At 47.1% G+C, this 25,409-nt stretch overlaps 2 protein-coding genes across 7 annotated transcripts in view; one reads left to right on the top strand and one right to left on the bottom strand.

Annotated features, from left to right (window-relative positions):
- The window catches only part of CDC45 (cell division cycle 45), a 43,161-nt gene extending 36,146 nt beyond the window's left edge, over positions 1-7,015 (bottom strand). The window contains exons 1-6 of one of the 5 annotated variants that reach the window (XM_009216786.4): positions 6,850-7,015; positions 6,398-6,592; positions 6,199-6,258; positions 5,385-5,477; positions 3,567-3,704; positions 2,103-2,246 (exon numbers count right to left, since the gene is read on the bottom strand). In XM_009216786.4, coding sequence (XP_009215050.2) covers positions 2,103-2,246; positions 3,567-3,704; positions 5,385-5,477; positions 6,199-6,258; positions 6,398-6,448 — 486 coding nt within the window. In that variant the 5' untranslated portion in view covers positions 6,449-6,592; positions 6,850-7,015. Of the gene's footprint in view, positions 1-2,102; positions 2,247-3,566; positions 3,705-5,384; positions 5,478-6,198; positions 6,259-6,397; positions 6,748-6,849 lie in introns of those variants that run through there. The other 4 variants (XM_031656101.1, XM_017945130.3, XM_021921356.2 and 1 more) reach the window with 4 other exon arrangements.
- A 113-nt stretch (positions 7,016-7,128) lies between these two features.
- The window catches only part of UFD1 (ubiquitin recognition factor in ER associated degradation 1), a 29,232-nt gene continuing 10,951 nt past the window's right edge, over positions 7,129-25,409 (top strand). The window contains exons 1-6 of one of the 2 annotated variants that reach the window (XM_021921358.2): positions 7,129-7,337; positions 10,820-10,952; positions 11,316-11,348; positions 14,868-14,989; positions 18,684-18,814; positions 21,405-21,477. In XM_021921358.2, the coding sequence (XP_021777050.1) occupies positions 7,335-7,337; positions 10,820-10,952; positions 11,316-11,348; positions 14,868-14,989; positions 18,684-18,814; positions 21,405-21,477 (495 nt within the window). In that variant the 5' untranslated portion in view covers positions 7,129-7,334. The remainder of the gene's footprint in view (positions 7,338-10,819; positions 10,953-11,315; positions 11,349-14,867; positions 14,990-18,683; positions 18,815-21,404; positions 21,478-25,409) is intronic. The other variant, XM_021921357.2, reaches the window with a different exon arrangement.

The raw sequence follows: 25,409 nt of genomic DNA on the forward strand, positions 1-25,409 counted from the left end.
CACTGTTGACTCTAGATTGAAGATATATGGATATTCACCGTACTATCCTTTCAACACTGCATACATTTCAAAAAACTTCAAAATAAAAAGTTGGTGGGAAATTATGCCTATTATATTTCATGAATATTATGTTAAACATTTACAAACATAGATTCCAAATTGATGTGTTAAGTATGTAAAAGGAAACGCTGATATTTTCTTGCATCTCATCAAGACAACCTACCTTCTCTTTGTTGCCAAACACACTGGTCTATTCTCATTGGCCTGTTCCATTGGCACTGCTGGCCGAGCCTTCCTTGAAACTTTCCTTCCCACCTCAGAGCCGCAGTGTCTATGGATGCTCTGCCCAGGAATCCTCCTGGCTCATCCCATGCTAACTCACGTTTGGTACCTGAAAGCTTTCCCTAATTGTGCTCATTTACATGATCAGTATCTGTCTCTCCCACTGGAAAGCTTTGCAAAGGCAGGACTTTGCTCTCATCCCTGCACCCCAGGGCCTAACTGGTACCTGGCACATAGTAAGTGTTTAAAAAATATGTTTATTAGTCAGAATGGAAAATTTCAAGACTTACCTGTAGAACATGAATGTTTCCAGGGAAAATCCCATTAGACACTGATATTTGGGAACCAATGAAATGCAGCTCATCAATAGTTAAAAGAATGCTATGGCCGGGCGCGGTGGCTCAAGCCTGTAATCCCAGCACTTTGGGAGGCCGAGACGGGCGGATCACGAGGTCAGAAGATCGAGACCATCCTGGCTAACCCGGTGAAACCCCATCTCTACTAAAAAACTAGTCAGGCGAGGTGGTGGGTGCCTGTAGTCCTAGCAACTCGGGAGGCTGAGGCAGGAGAATGGCATAAACCCAGGAGGCGGAGCTTGTAGTGAGCTGAGATCTGGCCACTGCACTCTAGCCTGGGCGATAGAGTGAGACTCCGTCTCAAAAAAAATAAAAAAAATAAAATAAAAAAAAAGAATGCTATATATAAAAAAATTCAGAGAACAAAAAAGACCTCTCACAAATCAAAGATTAGAAGATAAAAACCAAGCTGAGTGTAGTGGCATGTGCTTACAGTCTCAGCTACTTGGGAGACTGAAGTGGGAAGATCGAGTGAGCCAAGAAGTTTGAGGCCAGAGAGAGACCCTGTCTGCGGGGAAAAAAAATAAAATAAAGACCAAAAAGTCTTCCAAAAAATAGAACAGACAAAGAGCTGGGCAAGAAGTAAGGAAATATAAGAGTGGATCCAAGAGATTCCTGATGAGACACCCAAACCTAGTGAAAGGGGTGACAAAGGTGAGAAAGAAGAGAGAAGCATGCCTCAGTTTCAAGGGCACTGCCCCTTCCTCAAATGGAGAATGTCCTGAATGTCTCAAATATGGCTCAAAAAGACTTCCCAAAAGCACACTACTGGGAAATGTCAGGCTGAGGATGAAGAGAAGACCTTAGGACATTCCGGGGGCAAATTCTAGGTCACACACCAAGATCAGGAGCCAGAGGGCATCTTCAAAACATCCTATGGCCCTCCGTGCTATAGGAATCACCACCTTCTGCCTATCGTTTTACATCTGGCAGAAGCCATAGTGTTGAGTAGGCCCCTGGGCCCAGCCCCAGATCACTAAGCAGCTCAGACCCAAGGTCCACATGGTGAAAACCATTCGTATCTGTACATACAAGATACCTCCCCTGGAGTAACTGTCTGGGACTGGGCCTGGCCAAGGGATGCAGACCCACATTGCTCCTCTGCAGTGACTGCACAGTGAGTGATGCTAGAAGACAGTAGGAAAGGAAGGGGTGGGAGTTGCACTATTTATTGCTTCTCTACATTATTTTTTTGCTATCTAGCTGCAGAGCTGAGCTGTCCTAAATTTCATTTCATCTGACAGGATCCTATTGGACAGATAAGCCACTATTCAGGGAAGTCCAGTAACCTGCCTGAGGCCACACAACCAGGGGACAGCAGAGCCCAGGGTCAGCATCCATGCCTGTTAACTTCTCCACTTCCCACTGCCCTCAGTTACACCTGGGCCTGGCAGCCTTTAGGATGACCTCTGACCTCTGGGAGTGCAAGTTCCTCCGGGATGGCTGTGAGAGACCCAAACACACCTCTTCTAACCGTGTGCGCTTCTCAGAAGGCTCTGACCCATCGCTGTCATTTCCTGAATGCTCTTCATCCTCCTCTTCATCCCTGAAGATGTCTTCATAGGCAGGAACTTCAAGGTCATCATCTTGTTTAATGAGTAATTTGATCTAAGTTCAAAACAAAAAGGAATTAAGCCTCTCCTCTTTCTACGGAAAACTACACAATATGTTCTTCTGCAGAATCTTATCATTTCCTAATAAGCTGACTCAGTTTCCTGTTCATACAAATAGCTACCAATTTAATAAGAGTTCCAGGCTTCCAAGGAATTTTCTTGTTTTCATTACCAGTGAGGCACCAGAGTTACACCATACGTGGTATGCAGAAATTACAAAAATCTGAAAACAATTCTTTGAGGACCATCTAGTCTACTTAAGTCTGGAAACACAGCATCCTCTTATGTCATACATGAATAAAATGAATGCCCCACAACTTGGCCTCTGATAAAGGACATGAAGATGTGTAACCCCTAGATGACTAAAACTCCTGTCTAAAAGTAACTCCAGGCTGATTTTTCTTTTTTTTTTTTTTTTTTGAGACGGAGTCTCGCTCTGTCACCCAGGCTGGAGTGCAGTGGCCAGATCTCAGCTCACTGCAAGCTCCGCCTCCCAGGTTTACACCATTCTCCTGCCTCAGCTTCACGAGTAGCTGGGACTACAGGCGCCCCCTACCTCGCCTGGCTAGTTTTTTGTATTTTTTAGTAGAGATGGGGTTTCACCAGGTTAGCCAGGATGGTCTCGATCTCCTGACCTCGTGATCCGCCCATCTCGGCCTCCCAAAGTGCTGGGATTACAGGCTTGAGCCACTGCGCCCAGCCTCTTTTTTTTTTTTTTGAGACGGAGTCTCACTCTGTCGCCCAGGCTGGAGAGCAGTGGCACGATCTTGGCTCACTGCAAGCTCCACCTCCCAGGTTCACGCCATTCTCCTACTTCAGCCTCCCAAGTAGCTGGGACTACAGGCGCCCACCACCATGCCTGGCTAATTTTTTGTATTTTTAGTAGAGACGGGGTTTCACCATGTTAGCCAGGATGGTCTCAATCTTCTGACCTCATGATCTGCCCGCCTTGGCCTCCCAAAGTGCTGGGATTACAGGTATGAGCCACCACGCCCAGCCAAGACTCCATTTCAACTAAAAATATAAACAAATATTTTCTGAGCGTGGTGGTATGTGCCTGTAGTCCCACCTACTAAGGAGGCTGAGGCAGGAGGGTCAGTTGAACCCAGGAGTTTGAGGCTTCAGTAAGCCATGATTGTGCCACTGTACTCCAGCCTATCTCTCAAAAAAAAAGATGACAAATACCAAGTTCTTGTGTTTAGGCTGTTCCAATCCCACAGGATAGTCAGACACACACCTTACCAAGAACACCAGGTGAGACATTGTACATGGCATAAAAAGTACAGACAGTTTGAGGGCAGAGCACAAAAAGTACCTGGGTATTGTTGTACACATTGATGACATTGACTGGTCTATGGGTGTCACACACAAAGAATATAGTGTCTTCATCAGGTTGAAGAATATCCAACAGGTCTACATTAGCTCCACAGTTTATGAGAATAAAATAACGAAACTGAAAAAAAGGAAGATATTGTAAAGTAGCTATATTGAGGAGGCCCCTTTCCCTTCACCACTAAGCCTCTGAGTTGTTCTGCTTAAACTTACTAAGTCCCTGACATGTGGCGAGGCCCACGTGGCAAGGGATTCCAAAAAACGGCCAGGCTGGCATGCTAAGTGCTTTAGCATGGTGACAGAGCAGGGTGGGCCCTGGGGCTCCGTTTTCCCCAGGAGCACACTGAGACTCAGCAAGCCCAAGTCTTATGGACAGCTCAAGAAACTAATGAGGAGCAGAGCAAGGCTTCAAGCACATGATTGCGTCTCTCCAGACCTCACGGTACTATGCTGCGTGCCTCTCCAGGCTAATGGCATTGTACAGGTTTAAGTTTTCAGCAAATACTTTATGGGTACTTAAATATTAAGTCCTTTATCACACTCCATCACTATTGCATGTGCTTTCCTTATCAATACCAAGCTGGTGCGGGTCCTTGACATAACAACAGGAACACCAGGAGAGGACTTGTCTCTGCCAAAACAATCCTAGATACGGCTAGGGACTCCAGGGTCCCTCTTCCATGTCCCATCCCCTCTCTGTGGGGTCTACAATGTCCCATCTCTCATTTGGCCCCATGCAGAGGTGGGAGGAATCCTGGCATCTATTGTTTAAATTTATTCCTGTATTTCAAGTTGGAAACCAGGATGCATTTTCTTGGAGAAATAATATAAAATAGTAGTGTATTCTAAAATAATTTTAACTAATTCCAGCACTTTGGGAGGCTGAGGCAGGCGCATCACTTGAGGTCAGGAGATCGAGACCATCCTGGCTAACATGGTGAAACCCTGTCTCTACTAAAAATACAAAAACATTAGCTGGGCGAGGTGGTAGGTGCCTGTAGTCCCAGCTACTCAGGAGGCTGAGGCAGAAGAATGGCATGAACCCAGGAGACAGAGTTTGCAGTGAGCCGAGATCATGCCACTGCACTCCAGCCTGGGCGACAGACCGAGATTCCGTTTAAAAAATATATATATAGGCCGGGTGCGGTGGCTCAAGCCTGTAATCCCAGCACTTTGGGAGGCCAAGACAGGCGCATCACGAGGTCAGGAGATCGAGACCATCCTGGCTAACACAGTGAAACCCCGTCTCTACTAAAAAATACAAAAAACTAGCCAGGTGAGGTGGTGGGCGCCTGTAGTCCCAGCTACTCGGGAGGCTGAGGCAGGAGAATGGTGTAAACCTGGGAGGCGGAGCTTGCAGTGAGCTGAGATCCGGCCACTGCACTCCAGCCTGGGTGACAGAGCGACACTCCGTCTCAGGAAAAAAAAAAAAAAAAAAAAAAAAAATATATATATATATATATATATGTAAGTAAAAAATAAAATAAATCAAAATAAAATAAAATGATTTTAACTAGACCATATTAAAAACTGCTAGATTCCAAGCACCTTACAATCAAATTTCTGCAAAACAAGTTCAAAGTTAGGGGCTATCCACATTCATTATCTTTTTTTGCTGTCAATTTTGCTTCTACAACTTGGGCGTAAGTCACCAGTACATACAGCATGTTTTTCTCTTCCGTATTGCCTAATGTAGCTGATACTTAAATACATACTGAATCTATTGTGGTCATAGAATGCTGTGTCAAGAAATTACAATTGAGTAAAAAAGCCACGTTATTCTAAAATATATCTTCAATACCTGTTCTTTATGCTCAAGAAATGAAGTTTCAAGTTCTTGCCACCCAGAAACTGGAACCAGCGTATACTGCACGTGGTCACACTGGAACAAGGCCTGGAGAGAGAGTGTTTTCAAAGCCTATCTTATTTAGGACATTGGCAATTTACCTTGAAAAGAAACCGAGTTAGATTAGATGGGTTGAGAGATAAAAGACACGGGATAACACTAAAGTTAGTGAAATGCTTCCGGGAAAAGCTAGGTGCTAGGCATATGAGTGTTTACCATACCATCCTGTGAATTTTGCAAATTACCAAATTAAAACATCGGTGGGAAATGCCGATTTAACTTCCAGGCCGTCTGAAAAGTTCCTGATCCAAGGGCCAGACCAAAACAATGTACATACCATGCCCTATTCAAAACCAAACTAACGATCCTCCCTAATAGACTAGGGGCTCCCATATTCCCAGCAACACCTACGACACAACTGCACCCAGAGTTGTCACAGATTCCTCTCTCTCAAATCCCCCATTTGAGAGGCCACTACAGATCCAAAGTTTCCTCCAAACGCCAACTGCTTTGTTCACCTATTCATATTAATAGTTTGTTGCAAAAATACAAACTAGTCTCTTTACCTTTTACTTAATCCTCTATCCCACCCCACACCGTTGGGACAGGGAGGCAACTTCTCCTCTCACCTGCTGCTCACCTCCTGCCCGGCTTCCTCTCCCGCGCTAAGCCCTCAGCATCCATCCTGACTCTCTGCCCGCCCTGCGCCCCCACGCAGCACCCTCACCTCTCGCGCCGGCCCCGCCCTCCCAGGCTCCGCAGAACTCACCTGAAGGATCTTGCACGCACACAGAGCATCCACGTCCGAGGCCACGAAGAGAAGGACCCTCTATCGGGGAAAGAGCGGACGGGCTGAACGCGGCGACCCGAACCCCGGCCCTCCCCTGCCTCCCGGTCACCCACGGCCGCTCATCCTCATCCCTTCCCCACCAGCAAGGCCTCGGCGGGGATCCCAGATTGGGCGTCACCTGGCTCTGGACCACCTCGTAGAACTCTTTGCGGAAATCTGACACGAACATAGCCACGGCGGCCGTACGCCTGGCGCTCGCGCTGAGGTACCAAGAGCCCCGGCGGCAGTCAAGACTCCCGCCAAATCACGGCTCCTCCGATTGGTCCAGGAATCACCAACCAATAGCCTCTTAGTTCCCAGCCTTCCTTTCTTTCTGTTTGGACCACATTGGAGGCGGCCATTAGCGCTCTGCCATTCCCGGCTAGAAAACTCCAGCCCGCCCCCAAAGAAGGGTCACCTCTGAGGCCGAACGCAAGCACTGTTGCCCCTTTCAACTCTGAATCGCTTTTACCCAGAAACGCGACGCTCGGCGGACATCTTTACTTTGGGAAGAGAAGCCTACTGCCTCCCACTGGGAACCCCCAGAGAAAGTACACTACTTCTAGCCATACATTAAACTCAGTTACATACCGAATGGGGCAGCAGTTACGTTTGCAATAGGTTTTTGGTGTGGTCTGAAGAAGGATTTGTAGCTTAGTTCCGCCCGAGTCCTAGATGGCTGAAGCAGAGGCATTCTGGGTAGTGCATTCTGGGTAGTGTAGTCGTAAGGACAATGGGCCCTACTAAATTCGTCTGGAGGGGTTGAAAACTATCAAAACGTAATTTAAAATAACTTTAAAAAGTACCTACTAACGGGGAAATAAATCACGAAAGGTCATTTTAATGCTTCTGCTGAGGGTGTTTTAGAGCCTAGAGTCTTCGCCTGGCCTGTTCTCTTCTGCAGCCGACGCTTTGTCCCGGGCACCCCCCTCCGGGTCTCGGGTCCGGCACTTCCGGCGAGCCTCTGGGGCGTACCGGCTTGGCGCGGCGGAGGCGGCGGAGGCTGGGAGAGCGGTCGGCCGGGTACGTTCGTCGTATTGCCTGAGAGAAGCGGAGTCTCCGAGGTGGTGTCCATCATGGTAAGCGCTGACGGGCAGCGGGCGGGGTCTGGGGGTCTGGCCTGGGGCCTGAGTTAGGGCCCGGCGGGGCGGCGCGGGACGGCGGCGGAGGTGCCGAGTCACCTGGGCCTGAGTCAGGCCTGCCGGCTCATCGGCCGTACTGGGCACAAGCAGAACCCTTGACCACTAACCGCCTGTGGTCGCGTCCGCCAGTCCTGAACATGGCTTGCATTCCGTCTCAGCCGGACTTGCCGTCGTTGACGAAAGAAAGGAAAGTTAGTGTCCATTCACGGGTTTTCCATGTGCTGGACGCGCAACAGGTTTCCATAAACCCAAAGTTAGTTGCAAGGTTGCTGGGGATGGAAACAGAATCAGGCGCTCCCCAGGGAGAAATCTTAGAGGGCATGCCTGGTCTTGGGGGACACCCAGCTCTTGCCCCAGTTCCGTGAGCTCCGTGCCTACAGGTTCGTGCCTTCGGATCTGTACAGCGGTGTTGTGTTCGCTAATGATAACGATGGAAGCTAATACCTGCTGGTACATTTCCTGTTACATAGCTTTTAACACCTGTACTCCCTCATCACGCCTTATTTCTTTTAATCCCTGCAATTCCTTTGGAAGCTAGGATGATTATTTTGAACATGAGAAAACTAACGTTTACAGAGATACTTTATTCGAGTCACAAAAGTAGGGAGTGGAGAGTTGAAGCCAAGTCTGTCTGGCTGCAAAGCACTCTACGGTATTGTCTTCCTGTCACCTGTTTATTTTAGTAAAGACAAGGAATGATTGTCAGATTTTATTCCAAGTGTGCCACTGTCAAACCCTGGCTTATTTCAATTCTTGAGTTCATCCACTCAGGAATACCTGATATGTTCCAGGCAATGTGCTAGGTCTCGGGATTGAAAAGGAAATTGAGAGATGGGATCTGGAGCAGCAAAGAAGGAGCAGAAGGTCGGGTTCATGGGTAAACTGCAGGCAGGTTGTTAAGTATGTTGCCCCTTTGTGCGGATTTACCTTTTATGTTCAAAGGAAAGAAATGGCTTAGATAGGTTGGCTAGTGAGAAGCATTCAAGGGAGGCAAGTCCCTACCCTTTTCTGGTGTTGTTCACCCGGAAACACTATTTCATGTGTTATGGTTCTGGCGAAGATTTAGTTGAACAGTTATGCTGCTTAAAAGAAGAAAGACAAAAGATTGGATATTACTGTGCTGGAGTGCCAGGGAGTAAAGAACCATCCAAGAAATTAGGTGGGAACATGCTATGTTTGCATTTTAGGAAATGGCTAATTCAGCTTTCTAATTTTGGGGTTACTAGTAAACTCCTTTGTCAGTAGGTGGCATTCCTTCTATTAAATATATATTTGGAATCAAGTCAAGAAATTTTCTGTAATAGAGATTTTTTTTTTAGTTGTGGTTAAAAAATCCAAATTTTAACCATTTTTAAGTCTATAGTTCAATTGAACTATAGTGTTGAATACATTCACTAGCAAGATTTTCTGAACTTTTTCATCTTGCAAAAATGAAACTCTACTCACATTAAACAGTAATTCTCCATTTCCTACTCCTCACAGCCCCTGTCAATCTCTATTCTACTTTGTTCCATGAATTTGCTTATTCTAGGTACTTCCTAGAAGTGGACTCATAAAATATAAGTCCTTTTATGACTGACTTATTTCACTTGGCATAATATCCTCAAGGTTCATTCATGTGACAGGATTTCTTTCCTTTTAAAAGCTGAATAATATTTCATTGTATGTATATACCATACCAGTATTTGTTTATTCATTCATCTGTCATTGGACACTTGAGTTGCTTCCACCTTTTAGCTATTATGAATAATTGTGCTATGAATATGGGGTGCACAAAAATCTCTTCTTGATTCTGCCTCCAGTTCTTTTGAATATACAGCCTACTGTGAGATTTTATGTGGTTTCAGTTACCCAAGGTCAACCATGGTCCAAAAATTTTAAAATAGAGACCACATTCACTTAACTTTTTTTACAGTGTATTCTTATAATTGTTTTATTATTACTTGTGAATCTCTTACTGTGCCTAATTTATAAATTAAAAAAATTTTTTTTTTCTTTTTGAGATGGAGTCTTGCTCTGTTGCCCAGGCTGGAGTGCAGTGGCACTATCTCGGCTCACTGCAACCTCCGCCTCCTGGGTTCAAGTGATTCTTCTGCCTCAGCCTCCTGAGTAGCTGGGATTACAGGCGTGTACCACCACGCCTGGCTAATTTTTGTATTATTGTAGAGAGGGGGTTTCCATGTTGGCCAGGCTTGTCTCAAACTCCTGACCTCAGGTAATCCTTCTGCCTCTGCCTCCCAAAGTGCTGGGATTATACGCGTGAGCCACCACGCCCAGCCTATAAATTAAACTTTTTGCAGATATGTATAAGAAAATTGTAGATATGTATAAGAAAAAAACATAGTATATATGGGTTTCAATATTACCTCTGGTTTCAGGCGTCCACTGGGGATGTTGGAATGTATCCCCTGTGGATATGGGGGGTGGTGGGAGGAATACTGTACTTTGAGAAAACCTCAAATTGATATGTTTGCTAAGCCTCATCTAAGTCTACAGTTTAAGAACTAGGATCTTAACCTTTTTAATGGCATCATGTTTTAGCTTTGCTTGTTGCTATAAGAAAGCATCACAACATAGTGTGACGTGTACCTACTCTGCTGTGAGAGCAACTGAAGGGGCACTAGCCCTGACCCTCAGCAGAGCAGCAGAGGCTTCCTGGGGAAAGGAAAGGGTGGTAATTGGAACCCAGGGGAAGGGGTGCAACCACTGGGTACCTGTTCCTCCTGCTGCCTGGAATGCCTTTCCCTATTTTTTGCCTGGCTCTCTCTCATAGCGTTCGGGTCTTTGTGCAGAGTCCCTTCCTAACTACCTATTTAAAATAGCATTCCCAGGAGCCCTCTGTCTACTTACCCTGCTCCTTGTCTTCAGAACTGCCGGACACACATGTCGCTTGCTTTGAGTGTATATCTCCCTTGGTTTGAGTGTCATTTTCACCAGGACAGGGGTGGTATCTATTTTGTTAGTGGACAAACGTCACTAGAGTGGTGTTTCCCTTGTGCTCATGTCAGAGCCTGGCAGACAGTAGGCACTCAATAAAGAGATGTTTCAGTTAACAAATATTGTTTAGATTAATGATAGTAAGAAAAGTGTTCAAGGCAGAGGAACTAGCCCAGGCAGGAGTCTGTGGGGCTGTCAGTACAAGTCTCTGAGGTATGCAAGAGGTTGGGCCTTGATCCTGAGGATGAAGATGGGAGCACAGCCCTGAAAAAGGTTTAGGACAGGCTTGGCGTGGCCTGTTTTATATTTAGTAACATTACATTGAAGATTTCAGTACATTGAAGATTTCAGTACATTGAAGATTTCAGTACATTGTATTCTCTGACAATGTTTAGCAGCATTGATTACTCTGACATGTTTTGTCTTTTGACATGAAGAAATGTACCTTTGTTTTAATACTTGTTTCTCTTTCCTCCTTCTAGTTCTCTTTCAACATGTTCGACCACCCGATTCCCAGGGTCTTCCAAAACCGCTTCTCCACACAGTACCGCTGCTTCTCTGTGTCCATGCTAGCAGGGCCTAATGACAGGTCAGATGTGGAGAAAGGAGGGAAGAGTATGTGCTTGTTTTTATTTGAATAGTAACCTTTCCTGCCCTAAGCCTGCAATGCTGTAGCCTTCAACGGTACTTACTTTGCATGTGGGAGTCAGAAGCTAGTGTTACTGTGAAAATGGTGCTTATTCTAGACTTGCTTTATTGCGGTGGGGTGCTAATTATGGTTAGGTTTGTGGCTGATAACCATTCAGTTCCCAAAATAAATGACATCAAGTAAGGTTCTTTATGAAAGATCACTATGACATTCTGGCTACCCTAAAAACCGTTTAAGGCTTTTTGTTAGATATAAAGAAACTGCATCTTGCCTTTGGTGTGTTCTTTTTGTTTTTATTTTTTAATATTTCTTAAATGTTCTTTCCACAGTAATTATGCCGCCCTCAGCCCTGGACCAACTCAGTAAGTATCTTCTGAGTGACTTAAGAACTTAGTAAATATGGACACCAAGAGTCAGCATGGGCTCCTCAGTATATCCAGACACCAGTGCCCTTTGTCAGTATCTAGCTGTGAATTGTCCCTGGAGGGCATGCGCTGGACTGGGAGAACCTGGGTCACAGGTACCTAGGGCAAGACCAGGGCCCCCTGAACCTCAGCTTCATCACTGCCCTGGGTGCTTCAGGTCCCTCCTCTGTGAAGGGAGTTCTCTTCCCCTTCCTGATCACCCCCACCCACTTCCCCTACCCCCACAACTTTTCTCAGTATTCTGTCAGGATTAAATGAAGGTACAAGTATCAGGTGCTTTGCACAGTGCCAGGGCAGCTGATGCCATTGGCTGGGCTCACTAGATTTTTTTTTCCTAAAGGAAGAATTGGTCAGCTCACAAGAGGGCGCTGTGAAGCAGGTTCCTCATCCCCGCCCTAAGCATCTTTCCTGAGCTCCAGACCCCCATTTCTTTTTTCTTTTTTTTTGAGACAGAGTTTTGCTCTTAGCATCCAGACTGGAGTGCATTGGCGCAATCTCGGCTCACTGCAACCTCCGCCTCCCAGGTTCAAGTGATCCTCCTGCCTCAGCCTTCCGAGTAGCTGGGATTACAGGCACCCGCCACCACGCCTAGCTAATTTTTTGTATTTTTAGTAGAGATGGGGTTTTGCCATGTTGGGCAGGCTGGTCTCGAACTCCTGACCTCGGGTGATCCGCCTGCCTCAGCCTCCCAAAGTGCTGGGATTATAGGCGTGAACCACCATGCCCTGCCCAGACCCCGATTTCTAATCGCCAGTGCACCACTGCATCCTCAGCATGTCAAAAACTGAGCTATTGTCTTCCATTCCAGAAACCACTCCTCTTGCTGGGCTCCTGCCTCTTACCAGGAGTGAGATAGGCCCACAGGGGTTGTAAGAGTGGCCACATTCTTCCTCCCTTTTCTCTGACCCCTTATCCCACGAGAGCAACCTGGAAACCCATGCCCTAGCCCCATACTACACAGGCCCAGAAAATCCCAATCATGGACAACCCAATCAATGATGCCTTCATTGCCTTCCAGACTTAAGAGTGTTTCTGGTGTGAATTCTTCCCGTGTGAGGCAGGAGACTGGGGCTGGCTAGGAGGACAGGTTCATGCTTGGTGTTGGGGGCCTCTGGTGGCAGCAGGCTGAGAACAGGTGCTGTCTGTGTTGTGACTCACCTCGGGCTCTTTGCCCAGCCTGACTCCAGAGTAGCAACTTGACCTCTCTGAATCTCAATGTCCTCTTCTTTAACTAGGGACATCCACAGTGTCTATGCATCAGAAGTACTATAGTGTCTGTGACACCCTGAGCTATCTGATTCCAACCACAAGGTGGGAGGTAGCCCCTGAGCTAGCACTAGCTATGGCTATACCCAGTGGAGGCCTCAGCGCGACCAGTAGGTCAACAGAGCTATGGCATTCACAGTTCTCATGAGGACCCCATCATTACAGAGGAGAGAACGGGCCCCCTAAAAAGGTCTTCCTTTCAGGTCATGCTGATCCAGGAGTCAGACACCAGGTGTGACCCTTGGCACAGGTATCCAGAAGAGACTCAGGGGCTGGGTCATTGAGGTGTAGCTCAGATCAGTGTTCAAATCTTTTAAGTGATGGGAGAAACTCTTTCTGTCTAAATCTTATAGGAAGTCCTCTAATTCATAAAATGAGGGTCTCTGCTCTTTTTGGAGGAAGTGAGGGGGTACAGAGGGACTGGGAGCCTCTAAGTCACAAAATGCAGTTTGAGAGTCAGTGCACTGAGGGACATTGGAGTCTCTTCTCACTTGCAACAGTCTCAGACCCTTGGCTGGGCCCAGTCCAGTTTCCTGTGGACCAGCTGTAGGTCAGCTCCATGGCTCTGCAGCTGAGAGATGCACTGGGACAGAGGTCCTGGCCCCTTTACTGCCAGTGTGAGAGTCACCCTTGGTGATAGGAGGGAATGCCCTCCCCTACTGTACCTCCATGCTGCTCCCAGAGGTTCTCTGTAGCTTCCTGCCCAAGCTTTCAACTTGATTTGCTTTATTAGAATTTGTAGGGAGATCTCAAATGGAATCTGCTTTACCTCCCAACACTAACTATGATTTTTGTTGGAATATTTGCCTAAACTAACAAGCTAAATTCTGCTTTGATGGTTGAATCCCTGGACTTAAGCCAGCAGCCTGGGTTTGAATCCTGGCATCACCACTTGTGTGTTGTGAGGTCTTAGGCGTGTTACTTAACCTGTGGGCCTCAGTTTCCCCGTAGATAAAAAGGGATAATGATAGTACCTGACTGTCTGTTCTGGGAAGACTGAACAAGGGCCTTACACATGGCAAACACCATCACTATCATCAGTTCCTTCTCAGTCCTCTCCCCCCAGGGCCCTGTGTCTCCTGGGTTCCTGTCTCTTTTTGCCAGCCCCTCTTTTATGTGCCTGTGCACCTCTTAGGTCAGCATGTCACTAATCCAGCTTACTTGCCTCTGGCCCTGCTTTCAGCTCACACCTCAAGGTCCACCAGAGAGAGGAGGCGTCCTATGTCATGACCCTGCTGAGAGCCCACACTGCCCACTGGGCCCAGGCCCTAGGTTCTACCCCGTGTGGTGCCCCTCCCCTTCCCAACCACTCCCACACCTGTCCCCAGCCTGTCTTGCCTAATTGCCCACCATTTCTGAACTGCCTGGGCTCCTCTTCCCTTCCCCGCCTTTGCTCAGGCTGCCATCTCTGCCTGGATTTCCTCCCAGGTCTGCCCGCCCAGTGCCCAGCCTAAAGAACTCGGCCTCCAGGAGCCTAGCCCAATAGCTCTGTCCCCTCCTGCCAGCCCTTCCCACAGCACCTGTAGCATCTGGTGGTGGTTGTTTTCTTTGTTGGAAGGTTTACCTTTAAACTAGAAACCTTTAAAGATAGGGATTTTGTCCAGGACATGGTTGGCACTGAAATTATTTATGAATAAGTGAATGAACACGTCACCTTTTTTTGTTTTTTTTTTTGAAACGGAGTCTCGCTCTGTGGCCCAGGCTTGAGTGCGGTGGCCGGATCTCAGCTCACTGCAAGCTCCGCCTCCCGGGTTCACGGCTTTCTCCTGCCTCAGCCTCCCAAGTAGCTGAGACTACAGGCGCCCACCACTGCGCCCGGCTAGTTTTTTGTATTTTTAGTAGAGACGGGGTTTCACCGTGTTAGCCAGGATGGTCTCGATCTTCTGACCTCGTGATCCGCCCGTCTCGGCCTCCCAAAGTGCTGGGATTACAGGCTTGAGCCACTGCGCCTGGCCGAACACATCACTTTTTAGAATGTTGACTTCAGAAAATCACAGTTCTACGCCAGTGCTGTGTTACCAAGTTGCCAGGCTCCTCCTTGAGCCATGCACTGTGCTCTTACAGAGGGGATTCATCTGCCAGAGGAGTGTGGGGTTTGAGGGGCAGGGTTGTGGGGAGGCTCCTTCTATGGGAAGGCATGGGCCGAACAGGTTTCCCTTCATAGGAGTTGTGCCTCTCTCTTCTTTTCAGGCCGACTTAATATTACCTATCCCATGCTGTTCAAACTGACCAATAAGAATTCGGACCGCATGACGCATTGTGGCGTGCTGGAGTTTGTGGCTGATGAGGGCATCTGCTACCTCCCACACTGGGTAAGTGGGGCTGCCACTTAGGGTCTCTAGAGAGCAGCCACTTAGGCAGAGACATCCCCTGCACTCGAGAGCCCTGGCCCTGGAGCAGGTGGCCCAGCCTACTCCTCCTGCTCAGCATCTCAGCCGGACCTGACCCGGCGGGAGAGAAGGGATCCAGAGCAGTGCACTGTGCCTTACGCAGGCTGGTGGGCTCTGGACATACCTGTGGGCCACTGTGCTGTGGGAGCAGCCTTGTCTTTGATAGTTGCACAACTGGTTGTGCAGAAACAACAGCTGAACTGTTCATCTGTGATTTCCTGGGTGAGGCTTTTTAAAAAATAATGGAGCAACAGTGATTTTTAGGTGGTCTAGTAAGTAGGGTGTTTGAGGTTTTTATGCTTTCCCCTACTTTTAGTAGTCTGTCACAACGTATGTGTTTTTAGTTACCTCTAACTTAGTCTCCCAAATCTCTCAACTGAGCTGCTGTAGGAATGACGCCTTTCTCCTTACAAGCAGGCTCTCTTTGGAAAGTTGACTTGAAGGATGTCATTGCAGATCTGGGCTGGGATATCCAGGGCGTGTGAGCCACCAGAGCCTGCCCTCGAGGCTGTACCCCTCAGAGAAGTGAGCAGAACTGTGCCAGTGCTGTAGGGAGGAGCCTGCAGCAGTGGGAGTTCCACATAGGTAGCTGTGGCCCACTTGGCTCCTTCTTCTCCTCACTCCTCTCCCCAGCTCTGGCACATTAGGGAAGTTCACAAAGGGACCTGCTTGTCCTTCTCTTTGTGCTTGAATTACATCAGGCATACTGAGAGACCCCGCAGTGAGCTGTGGGCTGGGAACTCTCAGGAGTGCTTGCTCGGCTGCCACCAGGGAGGTGGTCTGAAGCCCACCTCTCCTCCTGATGCCCTGTCATGCCCTACCAGATGTTCAGAAGGGATGGCCTTAAATAATATTTTCCGAGATTAAATATGAATTGAAATTCTGGCCAGGCACGGTGGCTCACGCCTCTAATCCCAGCACTTTGGAAGGCTGAGGCAGGCAGATCACTTGAGGTCAGGAGTTTGAGACTAGCCTGGCCAACATGGTGAAACCCCGTCTCTACTAAAAATACAAAGATTAGCCAGGTGTGGTGGCACATGCCTGTAGTCCTAGCTACTTGGGAGACTGAGGCAGGAGAATGGCTTGAACCCGGAAGGCTTAGGTTGCAGTGAGCTGAGATCACGCCATTGCACTCCAGCCTGGGCGACAGAGCGAGACTCCATCTCAAAAAAAAGAAAAGAATAATATGAATCGAAATTCTGAAGGTCCCTTTCCTCCTGTAGCAGGTGACCTTGCCCATGCTGCCATGGCAGTGGCATTCTCTTCAGCCTGGGTCCCAGGGCCCTTCCCAAGGTCTGGGCCTGGCCAGTGTCTCCCCTACAAGAGCCCTGCACTCCCATTGCACCTCCTAGTGCCTGGCCTTCCCATGCTGCCTCCTCACCTCAGCTGACCAGGTCTGCCCACCCTGGCCTGTGGGGTGCTTTTATGCCTCAAAGCCCAGATGGGCTCACCTGCCCTCCCAAGTATTTGCTGCTCAGCCCCTTGCTATTCTTGTGTTTGTCTGCAGGTGCCCCCAGGGGCCTGAGGCCATGTTCTGCTCATCTGGTAGAACACCTGGTCACTGAAGCCACTCTCGGTAGCTGAAGTGTCAGGCAGTGACTACTTCCCCAGTCCCTTCTGTGGCTCACCTATAAGAGGAGGTGGTGATGCTGGGAATACACTGTACCTCGAAAGTTTTCCTTTAACCCATAGACTTGAAGTTTGGGTGGCCTCTTGTCCAAGCTGTTGGGCTGCTTTAGACCAGGAAACTAATTGAATCCCTTTCTCCCATGGAAAGCCTCTTTAGGTAGCCTGGAGCTGGTTTGGGGTGTGAAGCCATCAGGCCACCTCTTCCCCTGAGCTGGCCTTCTAGCTCCTGGCATGGGCAGGCGTGACAGGTGTCCCCCATCTGCTGTCTTGGAGGCCATGTGAGCCAGTGCTTTTTCTGGGCTGGTTGGTGGACTCCTTCCCACCCATGCTTCCAAGCTTCTTCAGGGTGAGCCAGCCTGGAATAGGTGCTGGCCTTTTTCCTTGCAGCCAAGGCTTTGTCTGCCGACCTAGATCTGAGCCCTGGACTAGCTGCTTGTGACACACAGATACTCGGCTACCCATTGTGCGGTATGCTCTAAAATGCTACATGGGGAGGGCCAGGTGTCAGCTCCTCCTGCCTGCTTAGTGCTCTCGGGCCTCTTCCAGCAGCCCATTTCTCACCTCAAGCCCTAGTCTGACCTCTCTGCCTCTCCGCCTCACATCACCTATGGCAGTGTCCTGTCTCTGGCTGAGGAAGCCACCCCCATCCCTGGTCAGACTTCCCTCAGGCTTGAGATTGCAGCCCAATGTCCTTCCCGTTGCTGACATACTTCCTACAAAAATCTACCCTGAGGGACAGTGCACCTGGCCTGCGGCTGGCTGACTCTGAGCCTTAGAGTATTTCCTGTTAGAACATCACTCCTGGGGATTCCAGACTCCAGTTACCAAAGCCAGTTGCCTCTGCATCCTTCTGTGCCTGTCTGTGGCATCCAGTAGAGTGACCACCCTCTATTTCTGCCCTTACTAGCCTGACAAGCAGCTGTCAGCGTGAGTGCGCGGGGTCCTCTGCACGCCTGTCCACAGGGCCCACCACTCGGGCTTCTCTTGTGGCCTAGGCACAGCCTCCCAGGCACAGTCTTGGCCTCAGCATGCCTCCCCCTCCTCATGAGCTCCCTCTCATCTGTGACACAGCCCTCAGTCCCCTCTTCCCTTGGCTGTTAAAGTCAGCTTCTCACTGCCACTCTTGATGAAACATTCTTAAAGGGATGTGATACCTGGGATTCGCTTCAGGGCATCTAGTGTGGCCTGGGACTGGGTGTGAGGTAGTGCTGATCGATGGACTGAGCCATGACGTGAGCACTATCCAACTGTCAGGGCTGGGTGCGTGGGAGCTCTCTTGTGTGGCTCTTTCTACTCGTGTATATGTCTGACGCTCCTTTTAAGATGGTTTCAAATAAGACAAACAAAATTTCATTGCAAGAGATATAGAGCCTCTAACCTGAGTCTGGGCTCCCTGCACACCCAGTACTCACGGGCACTGTTTATCTCTTTCCCTCTCACTCCTCAGCCGTCGTCTGCCTGGCTGGGTTGTTTAATAGAGGCATGTGGAGGCTTTGTCAGATTTTTATAACCTCCACAGCAGAGACCTTTGGGGCCTTGTCACCATCTTGCAGCCTCAGCTGTGGTGGGCCATTCCATTGCCAGGTCAGCCTTGCCTTGTGCTGCTTTTGTCCTACCTCAGTTGCAGCCCTACTTGCCCCGGGGCCTTACTAGTTACTTGTGGGACAGCTTGGAAGTACGGTGAGTGACTGTTCCAGGAAAATGCTCTGCCCCTGGGAAGCCTGGAGCTAGTGAGCAATCCTGGCGGCCCTGCAGAGATGCGTTCACACTGTGAGCTGTGTAGCTTCAGTAGCACCCCTTTATTGGCCTTCTTCCACATCACTTGATTTTTTCCTCCTTCCTGACATAGTGTCACAAATTACTTATCTTGCCTCAGGTTCCTCTTCCAAGGACCCAAGTAAGACTGGCCTGCCCAGTGTATAGGGAGCAGTGGTTGTGGAGGATACTTCATCTCTAGGAGTCTTATGTAACCTCTTCTTCCTTTCAGATGATGCAGAACTTGCTCTTGGAAGAAGGTGGCCTGGTCCAGGTGGAGAGTGTCAACCTTCAAGTGGCCACCTACTCCAAATTCCAGCCTCAGAGCCCTGACTTCCTGGACATCACCAACCCCAAAGCCGTGTATCCTTTTCAAATAAGCAGAGTTCTTCTAGACAAAGGAGAGTGTGCTGGCGGTTGTTAAACATCATGTACTGTATTTAATCTGTGTCTGCTTTGGGGATCACACATTTGTGATTCAAGTTGTGATTTGAGAATAATGGGGTTCAGCTAGCACATCTGCGTGACCCTGGCCAAGTGCACTAGTTGCTGTCTGGGCCACCTCTGTCACTTCCCAGACACTTCCTGGAGACCATAATGAAGCCCTTCTTTCAGTGGGTCTGTGTCACCTGGCACAAAGCCAGGATGTACAGTATGTCCAGTGGAAGGAGGGAGCAGCTCATCTGCCTTCAGCTCCAGCCCCTTCTGTGGCTCCTGAGTACCTCTGCCCAGCCGTGCACTGGCCCATGAACCTCACTGCATGCCAGCCTGAGAACTCATTCACTCCAGGCCAATAGGTAGCAATGACTGCAATTTCTATGTCACCAAGCAGAAAGCAAAGGTATCAGGTTCTAGTGGATTCTTTATGTTCACCTCTGAACTTAAGCCAGGTGTATGTGTTGACAGCATCAGGAAGTAGGCAGTGCAGGTACAGGACGGTGCTGTGTGCACTGATCAAGATCTCTAGCTCCATGGCCCCAATTTGCCTTGTTAAGATCATGGCATAAGAGTGGCCACTCCATTCTACTTTTTTTTTTAATTTTTTAAATGCATACTTGAGAAAAAAACAAACAGTTGAACAACACGGACAGAAAGGTAAGAAAAGCTGCCTCCCTTCCCAGTAGCCCTCTCTCCAGATGTTTTCTTAGGAGCAAGGCACTGGTGATTGTGCTCTGGATGCATATGGGTCATGTATATCCCATGCTGCCCATGTCCTGGACACGATGGCCTTGTTGAGCCTCCTGTCCCACAGGCAAAGGGATGTCCTATGGGAAGAGCTGGTTAACTTGTCCTTCAGAGCTCTGACCTAGAGGTGCTTGTTTGGCTGTCAGTGACCAGGAATGGGCCCTGCCCATTTTCTCAGGGTTTTTACATGTGTTGCAATGCAGACTCTTTATTTCTTTTTTTTTTTTTGAGAGAGCGTCTCACTCTGTTGCTCAGGTTGGAGTGCAGTGGCACAATCTCAGCTCTGCCTCCCAGATTCAAGTGATTCTCCTGCCTCAGCCTCCCGAGTAGCTGGGATTACAGGCATGCACCACCACGCCTGGCTAATTTTTGTATTTTTAGTAGAGTCGGAGTTTCACCATGTTGCCCAAAGCTGGTCTCGAACTCCTGACCTCAGGTGTTCCACCTGCCTCAGCCTCCCAAAGTGCTGGGATTACATGCATGAGCCAGTGCGCCCAGCCCCAATGCAGACTTCTTATCAGGTTGATCTCAGATGCTGTTTTTGTCAGCACAGTTAACTTGTTAGTGTGTGGAGAAAGGGCGTCACTTCCATCAGTTGAGAGCCTGGTGTTTTCTGGTCTGGCTAAGGTCTGGATGAAAGCAGTCTTGGCGCCGAGCAGAGAAAGTGGGAAGCTAGTGCTGCAGCAGGCGCCAGAGTACGCAGAGGCCAAATGGGGAGCCAGTCCTCCTGCAGAGGCCTCGTGTTCTCAGCCTGAGGACTGTGGCTCTGCTCCTCCAGCTGCTGCAGTGGAAGTCAGAGAAGATGCCCTGGCAGGGTCACTGGAGGAGTGGAGGGAAGGGCACTCTGTACCGTTGCACTTCATGTGCGGGAGCAAAGAAAGCATTCACCACATAAGGCACTTTTCACAAAGTTGCTGTGGTTCTGGAAAGCTGTTTGACCGAACGAGGTGAACCTAGATAGCCTCGCCCTTTCACCCTCAAGTTAGACTCTCACAGTGGCAGGCTCTGGAGCCACGTTTCTTGTGACCTTTTTATGTAAAGTAATTCAGCAAATTGATGAGGAAGACATGGTTAAAATATTCCACATGAATAGACATTTCCTTGTATGGGCATTTGGGTTCTACTGTCTTTTACTGTTATAAAAAGTATTTGCTGGTTTCTTTAATTTTTATTAACTAAAGTTATCAGCTCAAAAGATAGAAACAACAAAAGTATAAATGAAAGCATCTTTGATTTTGAGGAACTTTTGAGAGGACCTATCTGACTCATTAAATCTTTTTTGTTCTTTTGTACTCCCATAGAATTTTTAAAAATCCCATGGTATAATTTGTACACAATAAAATGCACACAGTTCAGCCAGTTTGAAAATGTGTACACCCATGTAACCAGAACATTTCCATGTTCCCAAAAGGTCCTTTCCTGCCAGTCCCCACCTGATCCCCTGGCCCAGAAACCTCTCAGCTACCTCCTGTCCTCATAGATCTGTCTTTCTTAGGGTTCTGTGTGGATGGAATCTCACTGCCCTTTTGTGGTTGGTTATTTCCCCTTCCCCTAGCTTGGCATTTGTGAGATTGATCCATATTATTGCATGTTAGGAGTTGCATCCTTCTTATTGCCAAGTAGTACTTCATTGTGTTAAAGCTTCGTGTTTCAAGTACCATCATGGTACAGTCTCTACCTACTAGTAATCATCTAACCCCTCATGGAAACTTGTTTCAGATTTAAGGTATCCATCTTGCCATGTTGCCTTGACAGAGTGTGTCTGCAGATTAGAAAATGCACTTAGGAACTTTGCCTGTCTGACCACCGGGGATGTGATTGCCATCAACTATAATGAAAAGGTGAGCCCAGTTCATGCAGGTCATGCCTGACAAGAGCCACCTGTAGTGTCCATTCTGATGTTTGAATGGGGCTTCTTTTTAAGCGGGGTATGCCTGTATCTTATCACCTAATTACCGCCTACTGTTTGGTTATTAAGTTTTCCCGGGTTCATATTTAGAGGCCTAATTCATTTGGTAACTCTGTTTTGAGGATAGATTGCATTTACAGGGGACTATTGATAGACTTGTTAGTCATAGCTCTGTGTACCTTGGTGGCTACTGGTTCAATCTTGGTTTGAAAGGTCCCCACTGCACCTCTAATCTAACCTAAGCCCTTTGTGGGGCTCTGGAGACACAGTAACAACCCTGCTGGGTCCTTGTTCTTGGGATCCTTGCCCCACAGAAGCTGACAGGCCCTTCAGTGGGGCCAAGTGCTCTGTGGCATCTGAGAAGCAGAGCCTGGCTCTGCCTTAGGGCAACACCTCCTAGGCTCACCTCTCCTCCTGGGAGCCCACATCCTCCTCCACCTCTTCCTCCTGTTTTCTTCAGCTTCCGTTTTCACTTCGCAGCTTCTCTAGGCTTGACCTTTCTGACACAAGTCTCTCAGGTCTGAATGCCTCTGTTTCCATCCTTGATTTTATGCTGTTTAGGTGTCTGGATCTAGACAATTTAACTGTAAAGTGAAATGACAGGACTTACTCCAAAATTCAAGAAGGCATTCACTTTCCTATTACCAATGGGAACATGCCTGAGGGAGGATTTAATAGTTGGCAGTCCTGCCATCAGGCTGTCCTACCACAGGCATGGAGCACAGTACTATGGGTGCCCCTGTTCACTGTGACTGTTGACAATTGACCCTCCCACAGAGCTGTTGCCAGGGCTAGCCTTAGTGTTCAGCAGTGACCACAGCCTGGCTTGACTGGGCTTTCCCTGAAGCTAGCACTTAGCTCCTTCACAACACTCTCTGGTCCCCTCAGGGACTGGGCCGTCACAGCTGTGTCACAGCTGCAGCCAGTTACTCCCTTGGTGTCAGTGCAGGGATCCAGCTTATTCTCTGGCAGTTTCCTTGTATTTGAGGCATCTGACCTTATTTTTCAGTTTTGTGGGTTTCAAATCACACTTTCTTTTTTTCTTTTAATAAACTAAGAAATAATCTTGTTCCATTTAGCTTTGTGGAAAACATTTTAGGTGTCGTTTACCTTAACTGAATACTCTAAGCTTTTATAATTAATTGCAGGCAGTTTAATGTTACTGTTTTTAATGTTAAGGTAGTAATACTAAATATAACTCCTAAACTGATGATAAAGGATATATAAACTGATGATAAAGGACACCTGTGGTGGCTCACAGGTACTTTGCACTGTAAGGGAGGGTAGATTATATACAGTATATGTAAAACTGAAACACAGGTTTGAATTTCCACTTTTAGAAGTAGGGAAAACTAGATATGTACTGTTGTGCTTATAGAGAATTTTAAAGACTCTAAGCAGGGTTGCCCTGAGGGCAGATAGCTGTATCAGTGCTCTGGTGGGAGATCAGACTCGGAGATCAGGGTTGAACTGGAACCCTTAAAAGCAGTAAAATAGACACAGAGGTGGGTGTTGTCCTTGTCTCAGGAGAAATAAACACAGATCCTCTCTGGAAAAAGCACTCCAGTTTAGTTAAGCCTTTGGGATTGCTGTCAATTGAACAAGCAAACAAGAATGCATAATTAAACCAAACCAAAGCAGAGACAATAAAAATTAGATCCCTAAGGAAATCAGCATTAGAATTTCTAGATACAAATGTAAAATAATTAGATATAAAATGTTCAAAGATATTTTTAAAAATGGAATTATAATAGCAAGCAACAAAAGGCTATCAAAAATAACCAGAAAGATTTGAAAAACAAAACGTTAAACAACAGCTATAAAAGAGTTAATGATGATGAATCTGAATAAATAACAGAATTTCACACAGAGGAGCAAGGGGATGGAATATACGAGAGCTTGAGATGTTGAAGACACTGAGAAAACATGCCCGTTGCAATCCTAGTAGGAAAGAATGGAGAAATTGCAATAATCTGAAAAGATGATAACTGAAATTAATTTAGAATTGGTGGTCAGCCCATCACTACAGGAAGTTTATAATGTATAACAAACAGAATAAGCTACAGGTAGAAAATACCAAATACAGAGAGTTAAGCAGAGAGAAAACACAGTATCTACAGAAGAACAGCAAGTAGCAGGTCTTTGAATAGCAACAGTTACAGCCAGTATCAAGTAACTATCATCAAAACCTTCCTTAAAGAATAAGGGCAAAGTAAAAATATTTTCACATGAACCAAATCTGAGAGAGGTTATTTACCAATGGAATTTTAAAAGCATATACTTTAGGAATAAGCATTATCCTAGAAGGAAAGCAAGAAGGAATAGGGAATAAATAAATTGGCAAATATGAAGCCAGGGTAAATGTTGCCATATAAAGCAGTTATAATGTTTAATATACGAAGCTTAAAAAATGACATCTAAAATGTTGGAAAAGAGTAAGTAAAGACTTACTCTCCTTTTTTGTGAGACAGAGTCTCTCTTTGTCTCACCCTGGCTAGAGTGCAGTGGTGCAATCTTGGTTCACTTCAGCTACCGCCTCCGAGTTCAAGCGATTCTCCTGTCTCATCTCAGCCTCCTAAGTAGCTGGGACTACAGGCATGTGCCACCACATGTGGCTAATTTTGTATTTTTAGTAGAGGCGGGGTTTCACCATGTTGGCCAGGCTGGTCTTGAACTCCTGACCTCGGGTGATCCATCTGCCTCAGCCTCCCAAAGTGCTGGGATTATAGACGTGAGCCACCACGCCCAGCCTAGACTCACTCTGTTGAGAGAGTTGTTTGGAATTGAAGTTTTCTGTTTACTATTCAAAAAAGTTAATTTAAAAAGATAGCTGAAGCTGGGTGTGGTGGCTCACACCTGTAATCCCAGCAATATGGCAGGCTGAGGTGGGTGGATCACTTAAGTCCAGGAGTTTGAGACCAGACTGGGCAACATGGCAAAACCCCATCTCGACAAAAAATACAAAAATTCGCTGGGCATGGTGGCATGCACTTGTAGTCCCAGCTACTCGGGAGGCTGAAGTGGGAGGATCGCTTGAGTCCGGGAGGCAGAAGTTACAGTGAACAGTGACCGTGCCACTGCACTCCAGCCTAGGTGATAAAGCGAGACCTTGCCTCAAACAAAAAAAAAGCAAACCCTGAAAAGTCTACATACATATTGAATGTTTAAAAAGGTATAAAATGACTTAGATAAAGCAGATACCTTGAAAGATAAAACAACTGTGAAAAATTTTATACTAAGAAATCAGCCAACTTATTTGACATTGATAAATTATTTCCTAGAGGAAAGTATAATTGAAGTTTGACTAAAGGAAAAAAAAAAAACAGCCTAAATAATTGTATAGTCAGTCAAGTAATTCAGTCAGAAAAATCTTAATCCAGGAAACCCAGGCCCAGATGGTTATATATGCAAGTTCTTCCTCACACTCAAGAAATAAATTGCTCTTGGATATTCTGAAAATAGAGAAAGAAAATATTCCCCAGTTCATTCTCTGAGGTCGGTATAACCTTGATCACCAAAACCACACAAGGATAGGAGAAAGGTAAATTACAGATCATTGTCACTTGATACAGATATATAGATTGTAGATAAAATATTGACAAAAGAATCTAGTCATATATAAGGAAGATTCTATATGGCAGCTTAGTGTAATAAAGCTCCAGTAGTTAAGATGCCATATGGCGTTGGTTCTGGAGTAGACAAGTAGGCCAGTGGAACAAAGCCTTATATACAAAGAATCTTGGTCCACCACTGAGGCAACATTGATGTCACCAGGCACAGGAGATACTGGGGTTGGGAATCTAGGATATTGACTATTCCTAAGATGAAAAAACAAATTGAGTTCCTAACTCACACCACAGTAAA

The sequence above is a fragment of the Papio anubis genome, chromosome 16, assembly GCF_008728515.1.
Source record: "Papio anubis isolate 15944 chromosome 16, Panubis1.0, whole genome shotgun sequence".
NCBI classification, from domain to species: domain Eukaryota; kingdom Metazoa; phylum Chordata; class Mammalia; order Primates; family Cercopithecidae; genus Papio; species Papio anubis.